Source organism: Sceloporus occidentalis, unplaced genomic scaffold (assembly GCF_023333645.1).
Source record: "Sceloporus occidentalis isolate IW3139 unplaced genomic scaffold, rSceOcc1.0.p SCAF_2, whole genome shotgun sequence".
NCBI lineage: Eukaryota > Metazoa > Chordata > Lepidosauria > Squamata > Phrynosomatidae > Sceloporus > Sceloporus occidentalis.
Window position 1 is genome coordinate 115,053,018 of NW_028316982.1, and position 27,888 is coordinate 115,080,905.

The 27,888-nt window shown below is 41.2% G+C and overlaps 1 protein-coding gene across 3 annotated transcripts in view; it reads right to left on the reverse strand.

Annotated features, from left to right (window-relative positions):
* Window positions 1-26,444, reverse strand: part of LOC149318896 (peroxiredoxin-like 2A) — a 29,464-nt gene extending 3,020 nt beyond the window's left edge. Inside the window, exons 1-4 of one of the 3 annotated variants that reach the window (XM_089510645.1) lie at window positions 26,366-26,444; window positions 7,666-7,845; window positions 5,767-5,861; window positions 2,296-2,436 (exon numbers count right to left, since the gene is read on the reverse strand). In XM_089510645.1, the coding sequence (XP_089366771.1) occupies window positions 2,296-2,436; window positions 5,767-5,861; window positions 7,666-7,843 (414 nt within the window). In that variant the 5' untranslated portion in view covers window positions 7,844-7,845; window positions 26,366-26,444. Of the gene's footprint in view, window positions 1-2,295; window positions 2,437-5,766; window positions 5,862-7,665; window positions 7,846-11,689; window positions 11,794-26,303 lie in introns of those variants that run through there. The other 2 variants (XM_089510643.1, XM_089510644.1) reach the window with 2 other exon arrangements.
* Window positions 26,445-27,888: the final 1,444 nt, after the last annotated feature.

The following is a 27,888-nucleotide window of genomic DNA, read 5'->3' on the forward strand; positions in this document are numbered from 1 at the left end:
TTTCAGCAGAGATTACCCTGGGCTAGAACAGTTTGGCAGCTTGAAACAAAGTTAGGTTCACTATGAATATGTTATGTGTCAATTGCCATTCCACAGGACTGTAGACACAGTATACAATGTACTGGATGCAAAGAAGCTGAAACCCTGGAAATCTTGGATTTTGTGCAAAAATGCCAAAACAAGTTTCTAGCCCTTATGACTGCAAAGATAAGCATTTATAGTGTGTCTCCTTAAAGACTAAAAATTTATTAAGGCATAGGCTTTCATGTGAAGCAGCTAGCTCAATTGCTTATCTCAGAAGCTTATGCTATAACTATTTGTCTTTAAAGGGTCCCAGAATTCTGAAGAAGAGATCCTACATCAATTTAACAATCATTGCTCATGGGAGATGGCAGTGTTTCTCTGCCTACTTGACCCCCCCATCCCACCCTTTTCAGCTGTGCAAGAACAGCTGGGGGTCACGGGATTGATTTCTGTCTCTTTGGTTACCAATTGGCTGCTCCTTTCACCCTCAATACTCAAGAGCAGCCAGAACAAGTTCAGACACACTGCCACTGCTGATCAATGGCCAGAGAAAGACTACTGCTTGGGTAAGGGTCTGGAGGAAGGAGGTCCAAAGTAGTAGATATAGCCATAAAACCTCTCAGATATACATCACCAGCTAGATGCTTCCCTGAGTCTGCTGCAGCAAAAACAACAAACACATTCTTTGAACAGTTCTGAGAAGTATGCAGGGGATGCCTAAAGCTAATAATAATAATAATAATAATAATAATAATAATAATAATGCCTGCAAAAATCTCTGTAACCAAAGGAATAGTTGCATAAAGCCCCCAGTGTTTTGCAGCATGTTGCTTCAAATGTTGTAACTCCCACAGGCTCCTTAATCCACCCACTTTCCTTGTAGGTATAATGGAGAAATCTGCAGAGACACTAATCAAAGTAGAAGGGGCTGAATGGGATGGAACCATATGTGGGGTTTGCATGTGTGATAAATTGTAGGAGCCAGATCAAAGCTTGGAAGATTAAACTTTTTGTGGAATACAACCTCAAAAATTTCCCAGCCAGCAGTGCCATTAGGTAGAAGATTCTCAGACTTGCAGTGCAAAACATTTCTAAGCTCTGGGCATGTATAGGCATTATAATGTAAGGTATGGAAAACAAGATCATAATTACCACAAAAGGTGGGGAGGGGAGGACATTTTCATCTTACCCAAATCAAAACCCTACAAATCTACCTCTTCGTAAAACAGCAAACATGCAAACAAACCTCACAAGGCACATCTGCTATTAATAAACCAAAGAGATGAACCACAGGTCCCCACCCAATTACTTCTGGCTGCGATGTTTCTATTTTTAGCTGCTCCTTTTGGAAGACAGGGTGCCTTACAAAAACACAATCCAATTCCAACAAAATATTAAAATGATGAAGAGAACCAAACAGTTGTCCTAGTTCTTCTCTTCAGCTATGCCTGTTTATAGGAAAATCATGCAAGTACATGCCAGTACTTCAAAGCTAAACTGTATAGCACCATTAACGATTCATAAATAGTAATGTGAAAGCCAATTAACCTCTTAAGTAGTAGCTAAAAGCAGTTAAGCTCTTCTATATGCCAGCATCTTTTCTATCCTCCAACTATAGCAGAAGGGACTTGAGGAAATGTATGAAGAGTAAACATTTAGAAACCGCATCTCTTACAATGGCTCTGCTGATGATGGTGACTATTCCATGCATGCACACAATGGGATTTAACAGGTGGCAATCACAGATTAACGTAAATATATTTGATTTCTGAGGCTGCTGAAAAACTGATATTCTAGAGCAATGGCACAAAATACGTGCCCATAAGCTGGATAGCAAGCGTGACACTCTTTGTAGCAAGATGAAATGCTACTGCTTATAGCCTGGGTATTTTCCTGCTTATTTTATCTAATTCTATCCTGTATTATTACCTATTGTTTTATGTGTATTTTGTAGAATGTACACCATTGGCAGGTTTCATTTTTATCCATTTTATTATTTGTATGTACAGTGCTGTGCAAATCTACAGCACTATATAAATAATAATAATAATAATTTGATAATGCAAATGTTACCCAGAATGCTGACTTGTGTCACATTTGTCTCTCTTCCACAGTTACAAGGGCCAGTTTAAGTAAGAATAGATTTTAAGTCTTGAATATTTATATCTATTTAGATAGAGAAGCTCACAGTTTCTAATGTAACATCCCCCTCATTCACACATACTCTCTCACATACACTCAGACTGAACACAAATCAACAGTTAAATTTACCTTTTCGTCCAGAAATATTTCCCCTTTGAAATATGGCTGAAAATCCGCCACTTCAGTCCCAATGTTCTCTTTCACAACAGCATATAGATGGACGCCCAGCTGGTCAAGCTGAGGCTTCAGAGAGGACAGCTCAGCAGCCTCCTAAAAATGATACAAGAGCTCTGAGTTATGTGGCAATAGTCTATGCCCATTCTTGTTTCAGAGTGGTCAGCACTGCTCCATTAAAAGATGAGCTGCAATTTAATTTAATTTAATTTAAAAGTTTGGAATTCAAGTTGAAATGGCATCACAGCCAGATAGATGGAATGGTGTTTTAGAACTGGAGCTCTAGTTTGGTACAGGTAAAAGTCATATCTAAGGAACAGGTTCTTCTCAGTGATGATGTCTCAACTGTAGAACTCTTTCAGAGTCACAGACTACCTCTTTTTCTGTGTTTAGACAGCTGGTAAAGATTTTTTTTTCTGCTAGCCTGCAATCTGTGACCTCATTTTTAATCTTTAGTTTTGCCATTTGCTCTAAGATTTAATAAAGTTTTTTTTAGTTTTACTATTCAAATCAATCATTTAAAAAATTTATCACATTACATTCCTTCTTATTGTAATAAGACCATCCAATTCAACAGAGGATCAGGCTTCACATGTGTATTTTGATCCTTATATCTTCTTAGGCTGTAGAATTGCACTTCATAAACTAAAGAAAGCTAGCCTCCAAATTAATGCAGGATTTAGCAGCTGAAGAGTCTCCCCACTGTATCAAGACACCCTACAGTATCTCCACAATTAATATTCAAGAGTCCAGCACAGAACAGTAGGGAGAAGGCAGTTATAGGAGAAACATTAACACGTTCCCAACACAGCCTGGCCTGTTGACATTCCCTATTACATTTCTTTTAAACTGACTAAAAAGGAGGAGCAGAAACAAATGAGGTGAATAAAAATATCAAGAATCAAGAATGAAATTATTTAACAGAGCACAATTGGCAACATGCTTAGGGTCCACAGATGTACTTGCAGGATTGGACCAAACATGCATATAAAACCAGCTGTAAAGAATTAGACTAAAGACTTATCCTGGTTGCTTTCAATCCAGTCAAGTAAAACTAGAGTACAATATCATCCTCCCATTCTTGTTCCCCAGAAATTACTATTAAGAGACAAGCTACTCCAAAAGATGGAAGCAAGAGACAGCCGTCCTAATTAGCAGTCAGTCTTTATCCATGACTTTATATCAGTTCCCTTTGAATCTATTTGATTTTAATTCTGGTGACCCACAAAAGAAGTCTCATTTCCTACAAAATGAGAGATACCGGTACTTTAAAAGCTATGGGACAAAGAGGCAGAGAGTACCTTTTTTCAAATTGGCACCAGACCACATCTTGTAAATGTAATTCAGGGCCATGACTGGAGAGAAGACACTGCTATAAGACAGTCCTCAAGCACACTGCTTTATAATCCACAGTATGGCAGAAGTAGCTACAAAAGGCACATACTGTATTTCTTTTGCCTCCATATGAACTTGCAAGTGGAAAAAAAAACTCTATTAAGGCCAACATAAAGATTAAAAAAAAACTTTCCCCAGTTGATTTTACATTGGACATAGTTGTTTTTAAATGACTTCTCTACAGCAAAGCTTCCGTGACGACTGAAGCCAGTGTATATGCAATGCTAGGCAGTGTGAAATTGCTTAAGTGTTATAACCAGATCAGCCCACTGAGGCTGGCTCTCGGCACAGGGCAGACGAATCGTTCCCAGTTCAGCCTGGGGCTTTCTGTTTGTAAAGCAGGTGTTGTACTCATTGAGCTACAGCTCTTCCCTACGGGGCTGGCTTTATGATCAAACCACAAACAGGTATGGAAAGCACATATAAAGATTCACAAGTAAAAAAAAAGAAACAAGTCTTCACATGCTTATTGATGGTTGTATTTTATTCTTTGAAAACAGCATAAAACCTTTTAAAAGAATAAAATACAACCATCAATAAGCATGTGAAGACTTGTTGCCTGTGGCATTATGTTTAAACAGGGCCCCAGTGATTATAGAGGTTAACATTGACACACCAGAACTATCTAGCCAGAACCACATATCCCTAACATACACATAATGATAAGAGCCTTATTCAAATACAAACCTGGAATGGAGTGTGATAATCAGAGAACAGGCTTATATTGAGTCAGACCATTGGCCTTTCTACCCCAGTACCTCTGACTGGCAGCAATGTCATTCCCAAGCTTTAGACAAGAGTCTTTCCTATCAATATTGGTGATCCCTGGGGGTTGTAAATCCATGTGCTAACCAGGCCCGAAACTACTGAGCTTTCACAATCAGCAAGATTGCTGTTTCAGGGTGGTGGGTAGATGGCAGAATGTTGCATGAAGTAAGAAATATTAGCACAATCATGTTCAGATCTCTTATCATTTGGGGTCTCATACAAATCTGTGGCTGCATCTGCACTTCAGAATTAATGCGGTTTGACACTGCTTTAACTGCCATGGCTCAATGCTATGGGATTCTGGGATTTTTAGTTTTATGAAACATTTAGCCTTTTCTGTCACAAAGCTCTGGTGCCACAAGAATCAACAAATTCCAGGATTCCATAAGATGGAGCCATGGCAGTTAAAGCAGTGTCAAAGTATGTTAATTCTGCAGTATGGCAGCAGCCTATGTCTCATTGTCCTTCCAGCTCTGTAATTTCAAGTATTCTTGATCCTTCCCTCCTATGATACATACAGAAGTTTCAGTTGTTAAGAGACAACATTTAGAGGGCCAAATGTGTTCCTTAAAGCAGAAGGGGGGAAATGCAGCTCATGGGCTGTATGGAGCTGCAGGGCCATTTCTGTGGCTCCTTGGGGTTCACATTTTTAAAAAAAAAATGCTCAAAGGCCCTCTAGGGTGCAATTTCACCACATCCCTCCCCTGAGATGTTTCATGCCTGGAGATGCCTTTTTTCTCATAGGACATAACCTTGAAGATGACTTCTGGTTCACTTCCCATTATAAAATTTGTTTTCCTTGGCCTAAAATGACCCAGGGGTACCCCAAAATATGGTAGAGGGGATTTGGATGCACTCTGGGGAAAACCCATATTTCTGAATTTTTATTTGTGAGGTTGGGTTACAGTCTTCTCAGGTCTCCTAGGGGTCCGATGTAGCTTCTTAATCCCTTACAGATCCCACCCCAGCACTACAAGCTAGAATCTTTTTTAAAGAAGGGGGTCATGACAACAACAACAATGACAATAACAACAACAACTACAACCACCTCTAGGACAGTTCTTATCCCTACCCTAGAGGCTTTTTCAGTGGGATACTTCTTTTCTCCCCAAGGGGACCTCACTTGATCACTTTTGATCTAGTGTAGCAAGTGAAAACTAAAAATGTATCTCTGCATCTAATCTAGAAGCTTCTTGAAATAACAGCTGGTTAAACTTGACCATTTGTTCTCCAGAGATACCCACAAAGAAACACTCATAGTACCTCTCTGCATAAAAATCATCCAGGTCGACGCACTGCCATGATGACAGCGCCATTCTTCTTCCACAGCTCCTCTGCTTTGAAGGTTCTTTGCTCTCCTTGGAAATAAACAACAATATAGGTTGCAGTACATCTCACTGACTGAGGCAGGATTTTGTTAGAAAACATATCTATTGTCATGTACTAGGTTGTTTTCATTTTATTTATTGGAAACTATCCAATTGACAAGATCCATGAGCAACCAAAGGCGAACTGAATCCTTTCATCCACCTAAACCATCATGTCACAAGCTCACGAATTATACCAGAACAGCAAAGAATGGCCAAATCTTTTACTGGAAAGGAAACTGCACTTTATTTCATAAATAGTAAGAACATGGAGTAAAGGTTAACAAAACACACACAGAGAGACAGAAAATAAGGAGTGCTCCAAAGCTACAAATCTGTCTCACAGAAACAGATAATACATAATCTATAAATCTTTAGCCATACCAAAAAGATTAAATGTTTAAAAAAATGTTTTGCAACATCAAAAGGTTTTAAGAAACAATAATTTACAAACCTTGTAACACCTCTTGCTATTATTTATTTTCTCTCTCTGTTAGATGGAAAAATTCACAATTTATCTCTAAAGGGTGACCTTTTGTTTGTAGTCATCACATATTTTGAGAACTGTCTTTTAACAAGAAAGTCAATAAAAATGTATATTATCAAATAATTCCTGTTTGCCATGCTACTGCTTTAAGTAGACCTCATTTCTGGCTAAGTGCTATATGGCTATATTTTGCTCAGAGGAAAAGAAAGAGAATGTCTCTTGAGTTATCCAGTTCTTCCTTAATGCCTTTCAGTGGAGTTCTTTCAACTCAAGCATTTTGGGCTGCAGCTAATAGGGACTATACATCTTTATGTGCAGTCCATGGGAGCCAGTATGGTGCAATGGTTTGAAAATCGAACTCTGATCCTGGCTGACCTAAGTCACAGATTCAGCCCCCAAAAAACCCCAAGATAAGGAGTTTTCTTTAGAAAATGACTTGAAGGCACAGAACAACAACAAACACCTCCATGTCATCTGTGATGCCAAGAACCCTTAGAAGCCTGGGGAAACTGCACTTCAATGATCATCTTTACCACTCCCCAACACTTCCCTTTGGTGCTGTTAGAGGAGAAATATGGGGACCAGCCCAATATCATTTGGTCTGATGAGAAAGACCCTCCTGCCCTGTGAACTATAGTTGACCCAGGCTGCTTTGGATCCTTGGGATGCAGTACAGTAAGTGCCAGCAGTGATGGTTCCTGTATTGCTATGTACTTTATATGTATTAGCCTACTAGCCCCACCTCCTTTCCCTTCTCTTTTTATGTCATGTCTTTTTAGATTGTAAGCCTGAGGGCAGGGAACTGTCTAATTAAAAAGATTGTATGTACAGCACTGTGTACATTTACAGCGCTTTATAAATAAAGGTTAATAATAATAATAATAATAATAATAATAATAATAATAATAATAATAATGGTTCATGCTGCTCTTTTTTTAGTCTATTAATTTTGATTTCATTTTCTGTGTATTAAGCTTGTTTTTTTTGTTTACCAAAAACAAAGTATTAAGCGTTGACAATTTCATTTCAATGTTTAATTCATACTGTGTGTGTTGTGTGTTATAGTTTTAATCTGAATTCATTCATGCTTTATAAAATTATTTTCTTCTCCTCCCTCCTCTTCTCAAATGTGACATACTTTGGCAAGTGGTGTTTGTTGTGAACTCCTTTGAGCACAGCTTGCTGTGGAAAAACTTCATACAACCCCCCCCCCCAACTTATTAGGCAGTTTCCCCCCAGGACAGCTTCCAGAACATACTGTACCTCTTTCCTAAAAAAACAGTTCACGGAAGCACCCCAAAGTCTTACCTGCTCCAATAGTCTTCAGATCTATTTCCTCCAGAAAATCCAGTGAGGCCTTTTCTGCTTTAGATAGAAATAAATCTGTATTGGCAAGGATTATCCCTGTCACAGCAGCCCCAATGGCTCCAAGCCCAATGGTCCACATTGCCACAGAGAAGGGCTCCACTTCCAGCTGTGAGCACATGTCTAGAAACAAAGGAAAACAGACTTCATTAATGAAGCAAATGAACAGAAATGACAAAGTTTCCAAATTAGAGGATTAGAAGAAGCTAGTCTTATCCAGAGTATTGAAGTGATGATCTTGTCAAAAAGGTACTGAGGTTCAAGGAACTCCCTACTCAGACCCACTGCTTGCATTCTCCAAGAAAATATCATCAAACTACTGCTTGGCTGCATGTATCAAAAAGCATTTCAGGACTAGGACTGGGTATTGGTCTGATCTATCTGATTACCACTCCATGTATTCAAAACCAATGTTGCACCTGCATTTTTATCTTGCAGCTTAGGGCCAGCAAGGAAGGTGGTTTTTCCTTGATGTAAAGGTAAAGGTAAGGATTTCTCCTTTCACAAGGTTGTCAAGTTGTGTCTGACTGTAGGGGGCGGTGCTCATCTCCATTCCTAAGCCGAAGACTCAGTGTTGTCAAAGATGACTCTGACCATGTGGCCAGCATGACTGCACAGAAGACTTCCCACTGAAGTGGCACCTATTTAGCTACTTGCATTTTTACATGCTTTCAAACTGCTTTCCTTGATGCTTTCCGCTAAAGAGCTAATTTCTAGACCTTATAGATCTTCAAGGCATGCAAGCAATAGTTGCTGAAGTCTTTGGAAATTTCAGGGTGGCTGTGTAATCATCATCATCATCATCTACCATTTGATTTCTTACCTTCTCCAAGGCTTGAGGTGGGGTACAACCTCAATTAAAACATATAAAACTATTTATAACCACTAACTGATGGTGGGACTTTAGTGCCTAACTGGGTCCTCCAACTCACTCATGATAAGGTGAATATTGTGGCCTATCAATGAAAATGGATTCTTTCAGCACATAATTTCCTTTTTTACATGAAATGCACATAGTCCCAAATGTAGAGAGGTATTCTTTGTATATTCATATCCAATTAATTCCCTTACTGAAGTCCAGAGTGGTCTTCAATGGGCACAGGAAGTGGGGAGAAGCATAGGACCTGATTTGGAGCTATTATGTGGCATGATAGAATGAATTTTTCCAGTCACACTGTCAGTGGCTAAATAAATGTAGAGGTTTATGTACTCATTTCATAGGGCTCTTTAGGATATGTACATGCTCATCATATGATAAGTTCAGTATCACCTCCCAATTCCTCTATTATACTGCTGAAATCAGGGCCTATATGAGGGGGGTTCAGCCAATACATTAGTCCAGGAACCAGAGAGCTAAGAATGGGCCCATTAATTTTGACAACTTCCTCCTTTAAAAAAATTCCCTCCCAGCCCTCTTCCACTGCATTATTTTGCAAAGGTTAGCAAACATGTAGCTCTTTGGTTATTTCCTCAGCTTTTTATTAGATCCTGTCAATTTTTACTATGAAACAAATGGATTGTTTCACCTTGTGAAACGGTGTATATTCATTTAGACTTCTGAATTCTGATTGTTGATCATAGCCTGCATTGACACTGTAGCCAGGAAGGCCTCTATTTCATTATATAATATAGATTTACTTGTGTCCTTTAGAAGCAAATTTGAGAAGTTCTTGTTTTAAAATCACCCATTTAGACTGTATCTTCACGAACCAGGATGGCAAAAATGACAGGAAAAAAGAGGCAAAGAAGAAAATCGTGTCCCATTATGCTTTCCTAATCGTACACCAAAAGGAGGGAAAATATCTTTAAAATGTTATGTTATACCATCATATTTATTGAACATATTTAATTGAGGATTTAAGAACCATTTGGACTTTAAAGCCTCAATTTTGGAAGACCCAGGGCCCAAAAGTGGGCTTGCTCTGCCTTCCAAATTTTCTCTTGGAGGCTCTGCCTGAAATGAAGAAAGAGATAATGTACTGTATGTCTAAAAGGCAGTAACCTCTGTTTATTTCTGGTCATCACAACACAGTTTAGATGTAAAAATTACTTAATTGAAGTTTATATCTTTTGAAGCTGGCACTGGTTCGTGGATCTCAAGAATGGGGGCAGGGAACATTAGATCCCACATACCTGATATGACTTTAAAGGGAATACAGCCTCATCCACAATGAACTGAATGCCACCTCTCTGGGTCAAGCAAAATATATGATGCCTACTATCAGTGATCTGATATGAAGAAAAGCAATGTCTATCCACTTGTCAGTGAGGCTCTTGGGTATCAATGAGAATCTTTCCCTGAGCCAAAGCTTCAGTAGCAGTTATATCAATGGCACCACTGTGAAGGAAACTTTTGTACTCGTTTGTTACCCCATTGCTACATTCAGCGATGATTATGCTAGGCTCCCTATAACCTACAACATAGTTTCAAAGGGAATTGAGTCATAAGCTTTTTCACGCCTGACACTGGAAGCGCCACTATCTTGTTTGCGTAATATTCCAAAGAAAGGCATCACAGCATTTTGCAAGTTGCATGTCATGGAGCAAGAATTCTCAGACCTTATCACTGTGAACTCCATGTTTTAAAATATACACATGTGCACACAGACAACCTGGAGACACCATAGTTATGATAAACATGAAAAGGAGTCAAGCACTAGAGAGCATTCATTTTACTAGAGAAAGGAGAGGGCTGAAACACAGGAAGGTTGTTAGGACAGATTTTTAAAATAAAGGACATACAATGTAAAGTCAAAGGCTTTAATGGCCAGCATCCGTAGTTTTTTGTGGGTTTTTCGGGCTATGTGGCCATGTTCCAGAGAGGTTTCATCCTGACGTTTCGCCAGCATCTGTGACTGGCATCTTCAGAGAATGCTTTGCCTGGAAAAAGTGGGTGTATATATACTGTGTGAGCCTGGGAATACAAGAGTGATTTGCCTGTGTATTATTCTGTGCTGATGGGAGGCTAATGCCAAAGAGGATTAATGTCTGTTAATTGGTGATCATTATCTGCTGGGAAAGCCCCTGACTCTGAATGGTTTCCCTTTTGGATTTGATGAGTCCTTATTTTGCTATTCCTCAGGACTGGTAGCCAAATTTTGTTCACTTTAAGGGTTTCTTCTTTCCGGTTGAACACCTGGACAATTTCAAACTGACTTCCCATTGCCCGAAAATAGCTTGCTATTGCCCGAAATTGCGTGTGATCACCGTTCACACAATAACGTGAAACCCCATGATTGCGTTTGGATTGCCATTGGATTATACTTCCAATTTCCCTTGTCTGATAACGTCCCAAACCTTTTACCCATGCCATTTCCCAGCTTCATCCCTTCTCTTCCAAATATTAGTCATGTTGGAATAACATGCAAATGCTGTATCATTTCAACAATATATGTCCATCTACCTGGTTAACACATTGTTATCTGAACTGTTGTATCATCATGAGTTAGCTTTCTTTTTTTAAAAAAACAACAATAATACAAATAAGCATTGAGTAAATTAAGACCTCCTGCAATTATCAACTATGCAAACTATATATTGTGACCTATGATACAAAGCATACCAGATTGTGCAATTTGTGCTTTTGTGTGTACTGTGCATTTATCACACTGTCATCACTTAAGACATGTATCTTTCTCAATCACCAAATGCAGATGTTTATTAAACAGTCAACACACACATAAGCAAAACAGAGGAGATAACACCAAAGAACAATCTACTTTTCATTTTAAAATATATTAAACATGCTTTAGCACCAAAGTTTGGGAAAAGAGTTTCTGGATTTAGTTTTGTTTTTACTACAACTCCTAGAATTCCCATTGGCCATACTGGTTGGGAGATTCTGCAAGTTGTGGATGGGAGGAAACACCCACCCCAAGCTCCAAAAAGCACCAAATTGTGTTACTTAGGAGGCAGGCCCTTAGGGGCTCAGTTATGACTCCAAATACATTAAGGTGAATACACTTACCAGCATCCACACAGCTAGAAAGTCTGCAGACACAGGGAGATCCTGGAATCCATCAGAAGAGACCAAGAGTCCTCTCCTCTAACAGAGGAAAGCAGCTACTGTGTGAAAAGGCTCATGCTGTCGGGAGGATTTTAATTCTCCTCCTCAAAGCATGGGCAGGACCGGGCACCATGCCAGCCAGAAAAGTCCTTGGGGCTAAGCGCAAGCAAATCACTCCAAAGGTTTTTACTCAACACATATAATGTTGAAACAAGGATGGGGCATTAGGAGATTGGGCAAGAGTTCCCAGTTTTATCTTCAAGGTTAGATGAAGTGATTTTGGTTAGGGTACGTTAGTTTTGGTTCCAAAAGCTAAACATAGTCTGTAGGCACTTTGGAAGATGCCACACTTATCACAGACTTGCAGATAAGCTCAGAGATGTGACTAAGCCATATAAAGCATTTGTTAAGCCTGATAGAGCACAGGCAGACATCTATATTTGTAGTCATGGACAACATATTAAGACTGTAGGCACGTGGGCACTCCCAGAAGGTTCTCTCACTTTCCCAACAGCTAACATAGAAAACAGAGATGAGATAGAAATCATGCTGCTGTCATGTGTCCCTTCAAAGCCATATTGGTAACCCCTGAGTCCATCCTCTCACCAATAAATAAATAAATAAATATTTTAAAACCCTGAAAACAAAAAAAGAAAATAGAGACAAAACTCTATGGCTTATTTTCCTTTGCAGGCCCACATTTTATTTACAGTGGGCCCTTAGTAGCTGCTAGGCTTTGGTTCCAGGATCTCTCCCCCAGCAATGGATATCAAAATATCCTTCCTGGAGGGGTGAACCCAGAAGGTGGAGCTGGGGGACTACTGCTCGACCCCCTGGCCACTGGCCTATAGGGTTCTTCAAGGTTCTGTGCCATCCCCCATGCTATTTAATATTTACATGAAACTGCTGGGAGAGGTTGTCTGGAGTTTTGGCGTGCGGTACCGTCAATATACAGATGACACTCAGCTCTACTACTCCTTTCCACCTCAATCCAAGGAAGCTGTCCTGGTTCTAAACCAGTGCCTGTAATGGACCGGATGAAGGTAAACAAGTTGAAACTTAATCCAGACAAGGCAGAGGGGCACATGGTGAGTGGGAAGGCATATCAAGGAACAGAGATCCAGCCTGTGTTAGATGGGGTTAGACTCCCCCTGAAAACGCAGGTTCGCAGTTCGGCGGTACTCCTGGAGGCCCAGGTCTGCAGTGACTAGGTGTCCTTTTACACAGCTGAAGCATCTGCTCCAGCTGCACACATTCCTTGAAACACAGGATCTGTCCTCGGTGGTACATGCTTTGGTTATATCCCATTTGGACTACTGTAACAGGCTGTATGTGGAGCTGCTTTTGAAGAGTGTTTGGAAACTTCAGCTGGTCCAAAGAGCTGCAGCCAGGCTAACTGGGGCAGGTTACAGAGACCACACAATGCCCCTGTTGAAACAGCTCCATTGGCTGTCAGTTTGTTTCCGGGCACAATTCAAAATGCTGGTTATGACATTTAAGCCCAATATGGGTCAGGCCCACACTATTTGGCAAACCATATCTCACTGTATGAACCGGTCCTGGCTCTTAGATCCTATAGAGAGGCCCTTCTCTCCGTTCTACCACCATCACAAGCACAGTTGGTAGAGACGTGAAAGAGGGCCTTCTCAGTGGCTGCCCCTAGACTCTGGAACTCCCTGCCCAGGGACACTAGAATAGCCCCCTCTTTGTTGGCCTTCCGCTGGCAGGCTAAGACTTACCTGTTCAGACAGCCTTTTAAAACAGAATGTTTGTAAAGGACTGACTTGGGATGCTGTTTCATTTAAAAATGTTTTATATACAGTTGCCCCTCCAAGTTTGCGGACTTGAAAATCCATGCAAGGGTGACTGTCATTAATGACAATGGGGCGTCCCCACATGCACACACCCCACTCAAGCCTATAAGGCTTGAATATGCGTGAGTTCTGGAACTTGTGGGGGGGGGGTCCAGAACAGATCTCCCACGAGTTCAAAGGGACAACTGTAGTTTTATCTTTTTAAAATGTATTTTATTATTTTAATAGCTATCTATTTTAACATTGTAATAATTTAATTCCTTTTTAATGAACCTCTTGTCCATGTTTTTAATTGTAATGTTCTTTTAATATTGTGAAGCTGCTCTGAGTTCCAGTTCTGGGAAAAGAGCTGGATACAAATAAAATACAATCATCATCATCATCATCATCATCATCATCATCCGTGGATGCTCAAGTCCCATTAAATATAATGGTATAGTAAAATAACATCTCTTATGGCAAAATCAAGGTTTCCTTTTCAGAACTTATATATACAGTCGTCCCTTCAAGTCCGCTGATTTGAAATCCACTGACTTGAAAATCTGTGGAACAGTGACCGCCATTAATGTTAATGGGGTGTGCGCCCATGGGCCGCACCCCACATGCATGTGCCTCATTCAAGCCTATGGGGCTTGAATAGGCGCGAGATCTAGAACTCATGGGGGTTCGGTCCATGCATGTTTGAATCTGTAGATAAGGAATCTATGGATATAGATGGCCAACTGTACTGCATATTTTATACAGGGTAAAAATCAGAGGATAGCAAACAAAAGCAGCAAAACATGATTTTTATTAAAAAGGGGGTTTGGGGAAATTTTAAAACAGAGCAAGTATCTACAGGGAAATAGATTCTACAGAGTAGAACCAACAAGAATGCCCTCAATCTTGTAGCCACTGCCACATCTTAGGTAACAGAGTACCCAGTAGAGTATCTTCAAAAATGACCTTGTGTTGAAGACAACACCCCTTCAGCTTGGATGCACTTTTAAAAATATCCTGTGATGCCATTACTCTACAAGTTGTGTAGTAAACAGGTTATGTGTGGATTTCCTATGGCACATAAAGTTATGATGCCAAATCTGTTGCAAAAGTGTTTTGATCAATATCTAGAGAATGACCCTGCCAAAATAGCAATGTTGAAATTGACCTTAATACCCCATATTGAGGAAATTAATTAATAACCGCCTCCCAAAATCAGCGTTGTCATGCTGAAATTGTTTATACTGACAAATTAACCCAAGGTGCTTCACTCACATTTTGTGGAGTACTATCTCAGATTAGCACGTTTCACCTACTGATGCCCACTGAAGGCATTTGGAAATACATATAGTCCAGTGATGGTGAACCTTTTACAGACTGGGTGCCCAAACTGCAACCCAGACCCCACTTATTAATTGCACAGTGCCACCTCCCTCTGGCTTTCTAGTAAGAAACTCTGGCAAACTCTGTGCTGGGGCGACAGCATGTGTGCCCACAGAGAGGGCTCTGAGTGCCACCTCTGGCATGTGTGCCATAGGTTCGCCATCACTAATATGGTCCAACCTTCCTAAAGGGCAAACATGATGCATCACAATTCCATGACCTTCCCACAACCTTGTTTTTTCAAATTTTAAAAAAGAAAATGTTATGAGATATAACCAGAAGTAATCTTTTCCACTTCTTTCAACTGAAGGTCTTCTCTGCCCCTGCTCCTGCAACTTTGCATGGATAACAGTAAAATTGTGACACGTAAGAAAGCAGCTAGGAGCCATTGAGATTCTTTTAAGAAACAACAAAAGACAGTTCTCAAATTATAAACAAAGCACATAAGCACAGCACATACACACACATATTGGAGGAGAAAGGGTTATGGAAACACTGTACCATGTCTGGTTTGGTTATAAGACTAGTTCAGCCTCTAAGTGGAAGTTCACAACAAAATCTCTCTTTCTCTTAATTTGCAGCATTCCCATCCAGCAAGAACATTATTTCTGAACAGCTACGTACTTTCACAAACAAGGACTACACTTTCACAAGCAAGAGGATGTGTTAGCAAGTTAAACCTTTCAAAGCAAAATTCTTAAGAATCAGAGACCTGAAGTTCCTTAAAAATTTCAGGGTAATCGTTTAGAAAAACTCCTTCTGCGACATTTATTGCGTATTCCACATTTTCTCAAAGGCAATTTTCCTGCTTCTCTGTTCTACTCCAGCAATCACACTGTGAGTATGGTAGGGCAAAAGATATGGAGTAGTTCAGGGTCACCTGAGTAGAGATTTGAAAACAGGTCACTCCCATCTAGGCCAAGATTTTCAGCATGGAAAGTGGAAATGAATATATGGGACTGTACCATTTTAGACTGCCGATGTAGAAGCATGTGCAGGCGTGCATGTGTCTCTGTATCAATGGGACACCCATGCATACAAAGGGTTACCACTGCTCTGAAAATTAGAGCATTGTGACAATATATAAGTGACAATAATGTTAGAACTGAGGGGAGAGGGGATCCAAAATCATTTTTGCCTAACTTCCAGACCCTAAGAGCAAGAGACAAACTACAAGACCAACCAAAACAGGCAAAGAAGAGGACTGGGTCAAGAATTCAACATCAAATCAGCATTTACTGGAACTCAGGACAGAGAGACAGGACTGGCTTAGCTATTAGGTGATCAACTCAACCTTTTTTCAACGACAATACTCACTAGAATGATAGATTTTCTCTCCCTTTAATAGCTGCACAGAAGGAGAGGTACATTAAACTTCTCTTCCCTGTATGTGACATGTTTGTCTGCCAAACCTTCCTCTTTACAAGTACTGGAGCCCTGGTTTTTGCCTCCAGTTGCCAGACTGCCAGCACTCTGGGGTGAGTATATGCACAGACATGTAATATGGACATTTTTGGAAAGATCTGAGATGGCTGTTATTCCACATCTCACCTCTCAATAACAACAATATGGTGTACTTGCACCTTTTCAACATGAAGAAATTGGCCATTCTCCTACTTCTGCAAACCTCTCTCAACTCAGGCCCTCAAGTAAATCTATGTTTTCTAGGTCAACACAAAGCTGCTCTAGAGCAGATTAGCAGCAGCATAATCAGTACAGATTGAATTGCAAGCTATGGAGTAACTGTGCAATTTCATTATCGCATACCAGCCTTGGCTCACCACGTATTTTCCTTCGCTGTATGAAAAGAAGGTAAGCAAGGCTATGCTGCCCCCCTCAACACTAAACCCAGTTAACATTTCCATAAAGCTGGTTTATTCCGTCATGTCCCAGTTTGTAAAAAATTTAGATTACTGCTTAGTTGGCACAGGCTTGTCCACCAGTCATTTTGTATATATCACCGGAAGATTGGAAGGTTGGCAGTTTGAGGCCCAAGTGCTGCATGATGGGGTGAGCTCCTGTCACTAGTCCCAGCTTCTGCCAATCTAGCAATTCGAATGCATGCAAATGCAAGTAGATAAATAGGTACCACTTCAGTGGGAAGGTAACAGCATTTGGTGCAGTCATGCTGGCCAAATGGCCACTGGAGTAGTCCTCAGACAACGCCAGCTCTTTGGCTTAGTAATGGAGATGAGCAATGGCCCATACAGTCAGTTACAACTAGACATTCATGTCAAGGGACTACCTTTACCTTTTATGTTTATTATTCACCACAGGTCCTTGAACCTTGCTACATGAAAAGCTGACAAATCAAAGAATAAACTAACATTCATTCTTCAGCTTATATTTTCTTTCTTCTTTTTGAATGGGGGTGGCAGTTATACAATCCTCCAGTTTTTGTTGGACTGCACTCCTCAGAATCTCTCACCATTGGCCAAAGCTAATGGATCTTGCAGTCCAACAACATCTGGAGGGCCACATGATTCCCAACCATGTTCTAGAAACAGAAAAGTCAGGATCACTTAACATCTTTATGCATTTAGGTCTACATTTAAAAAAGGTTAGGAGTATGCTTTTATAAAAGATAAACATATGAATGCAGTATAGATAAGTATCACACACACTGCTGCTACCTGTCGAATATAAAAACAATAGCAAATCCATTTGCCTCTATATAATGTGTAAAATTGTATAGTATAGACTTCTTCAACCCAACACACTCCAGAAGTATTGAACTAGAATTTAAATTATCACATGCCAGTATGGTCTATGGTCATACTGACTAGAGGCAATGGGAGTTGTCATCCAGTACAGCTGGAGGATGCCAGGAAAGGGAAGGTTGGTGTAGCTGATAACAACATTGGGTGCATGTCAGGCAGAGCTAGGCTTCAATCTCTACTGAGCTCTTATGTCCAGGAGCCAAGGCCTGGACATAATAATAAAATTTTTATTTATATGCCGCCCTTCCTACGATCAGGGCGGCTTACAACAAAATAAAATGTACAAAAATACATAGTTACATGGTTAAAAACAAACAACAAACAAAAACCCCATAGCCCAACCTCTTGGCCACGGAAGAGGAGGGAGGCCCACAGGATATTTATTCGGGGAATGCCTGTTGGAATAGGAAGGTTTTAAGGTCCTTCCTAAATTGGGCCAGGGTAGTAGACGAGCGGAGCTCTGTGGGCAGCGCATTCCAAAGGGCTGGGGCAGCTATGGAGAACGTCCTCCGAGTAGTGGAGGCCAACCTAGCCCCAGGCACCTTCAGCAGCTGCTGCCCAGACGTTCTGAGGGTGCGAGGCGGAATGTACGGGGAGAGGCGGTCCTTTAGGTATCCTGGGCCCAAGCCATTTAGGGCTTTATAGGTAATTACCAACACCTTATATTGGGCTCGGAAGCGAATGGGCAGCCAATGGAGATCTTTTAGAACCGGTGTTATATGGCTGGTCCTGGGAGCACCAGTGACCAGCCGGGCTGCCATGTTCTGCACCATTTGCAGCTTCCGAGTTTGGTATAAGGGTTGCCCCATGTAGAGTACATTGCAGAAATCCAATCTCGAAGTTACCAGAGCGTGTACAACCGTTTCTAGGTCCCTCTGGGCCAGGTATGGGCGCAGCTGGCGAATCAGCCGAAGCTGATAACAGGTGCTCTTGACCGTCGCACTCACCTGAGCAGTCAGGTGAAGCGACGAGTCCAGAAGCACCCCCAGACTGCGCACGGAGTCCTTCACAGGGAGCGTGACCCCGTTCAGGACAGGTGGAACCACCGCCATTCCTGGGCCAGGAGAACCTATCACTAGTACCTCCGTTTTCTCTGGATTCAGCTTGAGTCGGTTTTCCCTCATCCAGCCCATTACTGACTCTAGACAGGCCACGAGAGGAGAGACGCCATCCCCGGTCACTGCATCAGTCACATTCTCTCCCCTTCTCCCTCACAGGGTTGTTGTTGGCAATGAAATAATATAGCCATCCACGTGCCATCCTGGGTGACTTGAAGGCTGAGTACAAGACAAATGTGGCAAGTCAAAATAGTCAGAGCTGCTCATCAAGAGCTTCAAATAATTCATCCCTCACAGCACCAACCAGGTAAGTTTTGTATCAGCAATCTTAATTGGATGTGAAAGTATTAATAACACCCTGCAGATGTGCATTAGTCATAAAAGAGAATGCAAAATCACTCGGCTTACTTTGATCATCCACTTAAGCCTTGAGGAGAACAATTAAGCAGGTCTATTAGCTATTAATTTAACCTTGTTTGCATAATTCACTCACAACCATCATAAATCTAACTGGGTAAAAGATTCTCTTGAGTGTGTTTCCCACACCCTCCCCACCCCTAATAAAGCCCCAATTCTGCAGCTGGAGTAGACCTACAAACACCAGAGATCCAAGGACAAGTTTAAAACACACCTAATATGTATACAGTAAGCATCTACAAGCAAACCACTCCATCTCCAAAACCCACAGATGCACTGGCATTTAAATATCATGTTTATTTCTACAGAACAGCACTTTTTGGCCTACACACAAGCAATCTACACACACCTGGGTCAAGATAGACTGCTTGTTTGCATACGAAGGGCCCCGGGTTCAGTCCTTGACATTTCCATTTAAAGGATCTCAATGTAGCAAGGCTTCAACTGAGAAAAACTTTGCCTTAGGCCAGTCAGCAGATTGGTCTTCCCAACCAGGCAGCCTCAAGCTGTGCTGGACACTCATGGTCTTCAGCCAGCACAGGCACAGCCTTTATGTCCAAGCTAGCATTTGAACCCAGGTCCAATTCTCTACCACGCTCCAGTTCAAAAAGATCAGTGTAGTGTCAAACTATACGGCTGCAACATCCTGCTCCTGCAAATTAAAACAATAGCCGATTATACAACAATTAAGGATTTAAATCAATAGTGCCATTGGGCTCTTTTAGCCAAGGAGTGGGGAAAACACAGCTCCTATCCATTTTTGCATTCTCCCAAGATCTGCCCCTCAGCACTGTGAAAAAAGCAAAATGTTATCTATTAAGTGCTGTTTTTCCCCTTGAAGGCCAGGCACACAGATCTTGGCTACCAGAAGCCTCCCAGAAGAACTAATCTGGCTGTAAACACGGTACACAAGGAGATGACTGAAGTAGGGGTTGGGGGAATTATACAACCCTCCAGATGCTGCTGAGCCACAACCACCAGCAACTCTAGCCTACATAACCAATGGTGAGGAATGCAGAGAGTTGTACTCCTAAAATATTGGGAATGGGGGAGTCCCACAGGATGTAAACCCCTATTTTAAAGTAAAAAGGGCACTGTTGATTTAGAACACCACTTTGTGCTGCAAATTCAGCAACAGAAATGAAAAGTTGTACCCCAGTGGGTTGTCCTACCAACCTATGCCCTATTGGTAACCAAAAGATAAAAAAAGATCATGGGACAGATACTGCAAAACACTTGTTACCTACTTTACTTTGGAAATAATCCACTCGGCATTTGGCACACTTAATATTTGAGTACTTAAAAAAAAAATCAGAACTGTCTGACAATTTCATTGTGTTTGATTATGAGGAAATATACTGCCTTTAACACAAATACTGAGCTCCCGTTTCCAGAAGCAATTAGCTTTGCTGCCATGTAGGAGAAAGAATCTCATGCTATTCCTCTTGGTTAAAGAATGTTAGCAAGCATTAGACTGGGTATAAAGGGAATGGACTGTTTTTAACACACCATGCTTACACAATGGTTTTATACTGCCTCCCAACTGGATTCAGGTCATAAAAGATTTCCTTAATTCCCATTTCTGTTCTCTTTGTGTCCCCAACAAAATCATGTTTTGTTTGGAAAACACATGTGAAAGTTTAGGAAGGAGGGAAAAGGGAGGGGGGAAGAATTTAACACAGTATCCAATTACCATACTCCTATTGTAACCTGTTGTAAAGTAGTCATTTCTAAGTATTAAATTGTAGAAATGAATCCCTCAGTTAGTATTAATTTCATCAATTGGCATTGACTTTCACAAGTAGAAAAGCCATCCGGGAAGAATTCGGAGAGTTTTAACTGTACTCTGCAAAACCAAAAAAAATCCAGACTACTAATCTCAACAAAGAATAAGAAAGTGGTTGTGACTCCATATGGCTATTCTATATGAATACCTATATATACCGGTTGAGTATCGCTTATCTGAAATGCTTGTAACCAGAAATGTTGGGATTTGGGAATATCTGCATATACATAATGAAATGTCTTGGAGATAAGACCCAAGTCTAAACATGAAATCCATTATGTTTCATATACACCTTATAAATATAGCCTTAAAGTAATTTTCTGCACAATATTTTAAATAATTTTGTGAACCAGCAGAAAGGAAAGGTGTCATTATCCCAGCCACCCCTCTGGACAATTTTGGAATATGTCAGAATTCTGAATTAAAGGATATTTAATCTGTATATATAGCTCTATAAGGAGAGAGGGAGCGAGTTGATGTAAAAACAAGCAAAAAGCACCTCTGACAAGTTTGTTCTTGATCCCAGAAGAATGCAATTAATCACTAAAGGTATCTATTTGTTATCATGATTAACAAACAGAACTTAATAAATGAATCAGCAAAACATTTTCAATTTTGTCTTCTTCGGGTGCCTAGCACAAAAGTGAACTAAATTACCATCTTGGATATGACTCAGTTTTATTTGGGAAAACAGAAGCCAGCAGGTTTTGCTGTTTTATTTATTGAGCTCTGTTTGTTGATCACTCCGATATATAATTGTGCATGTTTTCCATTGTTGACATACACAATTAAATGAGTTTATGTATTTCTTTCCTAAATTTATATTCCCTCTTTCTTCCAATGAACTCAGGACAGCATCCATCATTTCTCTTATCACCCATTTTTATCCCCACAATAATCTTCTATATAGATCAGGGTAAAAAATAGTGGGACTTTTTGGCCTAAGCTTCCCCAGTGAGTTTAAGGACTGAGAGGAGATTCTAATCAAACTCTTTCCAGTTGTAGTCTGGTACTTTAACCAGTATGCCATGAATGCCAATGGGATACCTCTCTTTGCTTCAAAGTAAAGGGCAACCATTTGACCATTATGGTGGTTGTAAGGTACATTTAAAAATGTAATCATGATGGCTTTTCTGTCAGGTGGGCAAGTTTTCAACTTGCTACAATTGGTGGTGTTTTTAACAGGACCTGAGTGAGAGGGAATTAGTGGATAATGATGTTTATTTCCAAGTTGTGGGGGGGAAATGCACCCATTTTTATGCCCTGAGGTCAATCTGCTGTTAAAGACATAAAAACATCAAATGATACCCAGTTTCATTTGAACTACACCCCATATCCACCAGCCCACTGACATGTAATATTTGGATTGTATTCTGTTTGTCTCCTAATCTTAAACTTTTAAATCTATGTTTATTCCATAAATTGTTTTTCTATTTAAACAAAATACTCAGCGGTGGTAAACAATACAACTTTGATAAACAAGAAAAACCAAATAACAATGTATACATTTTAGGAGAGCTGGTTCAGCCTTTCTCCATCCTCTCTAGAATATAAAGTTTAGATCTGGGACAAGGAATGTGTGGTCTTCCAGATGTTGCTAGACTTTATTTCCCAGAATCACAAAACATGGGATTGTGCTAACTACAGGTAATGAAAGTTCAACAAAATTTGTAATGACATTTTAGCTAAGACATATGTTGTAAAAAGAATAATCAAGACCATGCTTTTGGGGGGGGGGGGGGATTAAGTGCTAGAGAGAGAAAGTCATTTCAAATTATTACTTGGGAATATTAGGGAGACCAGACATCCACTTTTTCTAGGACATGTACCACATTTCAACCTTCTGTCCAGGAGGAATCCCAAAACATCCTCCATTTTGAGCATGACTAAGAAGCATGAATTTACATTTCTATGAGTGGTCTTAGCTTTTATTTCATCATGATCCACATTTTTTCTTGAATGCCCTACATTTTGCGGTGCCTTGTCCTCCTTTGCAGTGATGGTATCTGGACCCCCTGGGGAATATGCTTTTGGGTCAGCATGGTTAGGGTCACACTTGTAGTCTCATTTTGATCTATTTCATTAGTATTCTGATTCCAACTTGTACTTAAAGACTGAAAGATGAATGCATTAGGAAATACTCCAGCCCTACAAAGTGAATCAACAACATCCTTTGTTGACTGTGCTTAATCCTGTTCCTGTTTACTTAGAAGTAAATCCCACTGCTTTCAGTCTGTAATCCTACTGAGCCAAAACATTTTGGGGAGAAAAGACAGCAAAAGGAAACTTTTGACCCACAGTAAACTTTTTTGTCCCACACCTTTGCATTCAAAAGACTCCCATATAAACCACTTCAAGCCTAAAACCGATAGAAAGTGGTAGTCTATTTGCTTTGCAGTTATAAGCATATCTCTACTGCTGCAAAAAAATTGTATGATGGTACATGGTGGAGGGTGAAGTGGATTTACACTCAGATACTGTCTCTGGGACCGAACAGACAGGCCAAAATAAAGCTGTTTCAAGTCACTTTGGTGGTATGCTGTTTAAATGATACATGCATCTTAAGAGGCCAGAAGCTGTGCCAAAGCAGTGCTCCAGTCCTAAGGACTGGAGTGCAGCTTCTGGCCTCTTAAGATGTATGTATCATTTAAACAGCATACCTCCAAAGTGACCTGAAGCAGCTTTATTTTGGCCTGTCTGTTTGGGCCCTTAGTTTATAAAAGAAGGGGAAGGAGAAACTTGCATCAATATGCCTGCAATTCAAAGACGCACACTTTCATTTGTAAAGGGCTTTTAAAATGTTAACATTTACTGCTAGGCAATGCCTTTGGAAGGATGTGACTTAGAACATACGGTACGTTATTTCGTGTATATGAAATGCACTTTTGGGGAACCTGGAGTCACTAATAATTTTTGAAACTGGATTTTCACCAAATTTGGAAGCTGCTATGCAGAACCTATAGGAAAGCATTCAGGGGTAGCCATATAGCAAATCCAGTAACACAAAAAATCGACCAAACAGTGATACCTTTATTGGGCTAGCCAAAATACATGCTATACATATGTGCTGTATCTGAAATTCAAGGCTGTGTGTGTGCTGTGAGAGGCGTCAATTATTTCTTCATTCAGATAAAACAGTGTGTTTGCCAGTCAATCTAGCGCAATGATGTAGTAGTTTGAGTGTTGGACGACGACTCTGGAAGCCAGGGTTCAATTCCCAGCTCATCCAGTAAACCCACTGGGTGACCTTGGTCGAGTCACATGCTCTCAGCCTCAGGGGAAGGCAATGGCAAACCTCCTCTGAACCAAGGAAACCCCAGGATAGGGTCATCATAAGTCAGAAATGATTTGAAGGCACCCAACACACACAACAGGAGCAAGCAAGCTTTCACGTTCCTCAGGATTCTTCATAAAGCTAACAAAACAAAAACCTAGGCAAGGAGAGAAAGAAAGTCTGAAAATGACAAATCAGGTAGATGCGACGGTCAGGAGTGCCTGTTATCAGCTTCGGCTGATACGCCAGCTGCACCCTTTTCTGGAAGTAAGGGACCTTGAGACTGTTGTGCACGCGCTGGTAACCTCACGCCTCGACTTCTGTAATGCGCTCTACATGGGGCTACCTTTGTCCTTGACCCGGAAACTTCAGCTGATCCAAAACATGGCAGCCAGGCTTGTTTCAGGAACATCTAGGAGGGACCACATCACTCCTGTCTTGAGGTCCCTCCACTGGCTGCCTATCAGCTTCCGGGCCCAGTACAAGGTGTTGGTTATCACCTTTAAAGCCCTAAATGGCTTGGGTCCAAGCTATCTTAGAGACCGCCTCTCCGCTCCTCTGGGAGGAATTTGCTGCAGCCTTCAAAATCTAGACTTGCGGCTACCTCTCAGAGGGCATTCTCTGTTGTCGCCCCTAAGCTCTGGAATGACCTGCCGGATGAGATCCGTCAGTTGACATCTTTAGACAGCTTTAAAAAAGCTGTCAAGACGGATCTCTTCCGGCAGGCCTTTCCAGATTAAATTTTTTCCCGGCCAGGCTCCCGGGCTCCCTGATTTCCCTTATTCCTCTCGTGGCCCCATCCCCTGATGGTGAGGATTACTGAGGGTTTTGGGGTTTAGTTTAGGATAGTATAATTATACATTGTTATAGTCCCATTATAGTCCAAGGCTAACCCGGCTATGTCTCTGCATTTTACGCTTCTACATTTACTAGACTGCACCAAGGAAGAATGAAAAGCTCCCCCTCTAACCATTCTTTTCTTCTTTCTTTCTTCTTTGGCAGGGGGGGGGAAGCAAAAGTTTGGACATGGAGTGGCTGCTGCAGAGGAGAACATTCCCCCCCCCCTTGTGTCCAAAGAGACCAGGGTTTGAATCCCTGCTTGGCCATGAAAAGCACCAGATGACATTGGGCAAGTGACACTCTCTCATCCTCAGGGGAAGGCATGGCCAAACCCCTTCTGGGGACAAACCTTACCAAGAAAAACCTCAGGACAGGTTTGCCTTAGGGTTGCCATGAGTCAGAAACGACTTGGAGGCACACAACAAATGATACACATACAATGATGATCATAATGACTCCTATGGGGTTGGAGCCAGTGGGGTGAAGGGGTCTGAGCACTGGACTATGGCTCTGAAGGCCAGGGTTGGGATCCTTGCTCAGTTATGGAAACCCACTGGGTGACCTTGGGCAAGTCACACTCTCTCAGCCTCAGGGGAAGGCAAAACAAACACCTCCTCTAAACAAATCTTGCCAAGAAATCTCTGAGCCTTAGTTTCTGTAAGTCAGAAATGACTCAAAGGCACACAACACACAACAAATGATACACACACAGTGATGGTTAGAATCATAATGACTTCTATAATGGGGTTAGGAACCAGTGTGGTTAAGGGGTCTCAGCAATTGGCTCTGGAGATTATGGTTGGGATCCATGTTCAGCTATGGAAACCCACTGGGTGACCTTGGGCAAGTCACACTCTCTCATCCTCAGGGGAAGGCCATGACAAACCTCCTCTGAACAAACCTTGCCAAGAAATCTCTAAGCCTTATAGTTGCTGTAAGTCAGAAATGACTCAGAGGCACACAACACACAACAAATGACACACACACACACAGTGATGACTATGACCACAAGGACTCCTATTATGGGGCTTGTAACCAGTGTGGTGAAGGGGTCTGAGCAGTGAACTATGGCTCTGGAGACTATGGTTGGGACCCTTGCTCAGTCATGGAAACCCACTGGGTGACCTTGGGCAAGTCACACTCTCTCAGCTTCAGAGGGTGGCTATGACAAACTACACCTCCTGTGAACAAACCTTGCCAAGGAAACCCCAGGATAGGGTCAACATAAGTCAGAGAGGACTTGAAAGCACACAGCCACCACCAAAGGATCAAGGCTTGGCTGCTGTGCAGAGCCTGGTACTCACACTCAGAGGAGAGGCCAGAGATGCTGGGGCTGCCTGATCATCCTCCTCCTCCTCCTTCTCACCTGGAAGCCTCCTCCTCTGCTGCAGCTCCACGACTTGTGGCTGCCTGCCTGCGCCAGCCTTTAAAGTCCCTCTGCGCCCAGGGGCGGCTAATCGAGCCCTGCTACCCCGATTGGCAGCAGCAGCAGCAGCAGCAGCCCAGCAAACAAAAGAGCCCTTGGCTCTCTCCCTTTGAGAGGGAGCGTTGCCAGGGCAACCAGGCCTGGCCCTCTTTTTTCCCCCAGGACCTGTCCTCCAATTATTATTATTATTATTATTATTATTATTATTATTATTATTATTATTATTATTATTATGCTTTATTTATATAGTGCTGTAGATTTGCACATTTCAGCCTCCTGCTGCCCAGGAGGAATCCCACAACTTGGTCCTCCATTTTGAGCATCACTCACTAAGCAGCATGGGTTTTACATTTATATTAGTGTTTATAGTTTTTCTTTGGTCATGTCCCTCATTTTTCTTGAGGGTCCTCCATTTTGAGCATCACTAAGCAGCTTGTATCTTTACATTTACAGTATATTGGTGTTTTGAGCTTTGGTCATGTCCTCCATTTTTCCTGGAGGTCCTCCATTTTGAGCATCACTCAGCAGCATGGATTTCACACTTATATTAGTGTTTCAAGCTTTTCTTTGGTCATGTCCTCTATTTTTCCTGGAGGTCCTCCATTTTGAGCATCACTAAGCAGCATGGGTTTCATACTTATATTAATGTTTCAAGCTTTTCTTTGGTCATGTCCTCCATTTTTCCTGGAGGTCCTCCATTTTGAGCATCACTAATCAGCATGGGTTTCACACTTATATTAGTGTTTCAAGCTTTTCTTTGGTCATGTCTTTCATTTTTCCAGAGGTCCTCCAGTTTGAGCATCACTAAGCAGCATGGGTTTCACATTTATATTAGTGTTTCGAGCTTTTCTTTGATTATGTCCTTCATTTTTCTGGAAGGTCCTCTATTTTGAGAATCACTAAGCAGCATGCATCTTACTCTTACAAGATGTCTCTCATCGTAGGGTTGCCATAATTGTCCACTTTTACCAGGGACAAAATGTGGAACAAATTCGAGACCAAACTGTAGGGCAACTGCAGTGCAAAACTCAGCCCAAAATGTAGGACATTGAAGAAAAATGGTGGACCTTAAATGTCCTACATTTTGGGCTGAATTTTGTCCTGCAGTTGTCCTACAGTTTGGTCTCGATTTTGCCCTACATTTTGTCCCTGGTAAAAGTGGACAATGAGTTTCTTTGTTAGAAGCTATGCTAACTGAAGTATACCTGTATCTTGCTTCCCATAATATAAATACAACATTTATGCAAGTTCAAAACATCACAAACCATCTTAGCTAGGTCAAGGATAATTATGGCAACCCTAGGCCTCCAATGATAGATACCCAGCCAAATGCTTACTGGAAGCCCACAAACAAATGAGGAAGGACTCAGTCCTCACTCTAATTTATCTCTCACAAGTATTCAGGGGTACAGAAGCTCAGAACATAAGCAATTCAGAATAACTCAACTGGCTTTTCTTTCCCC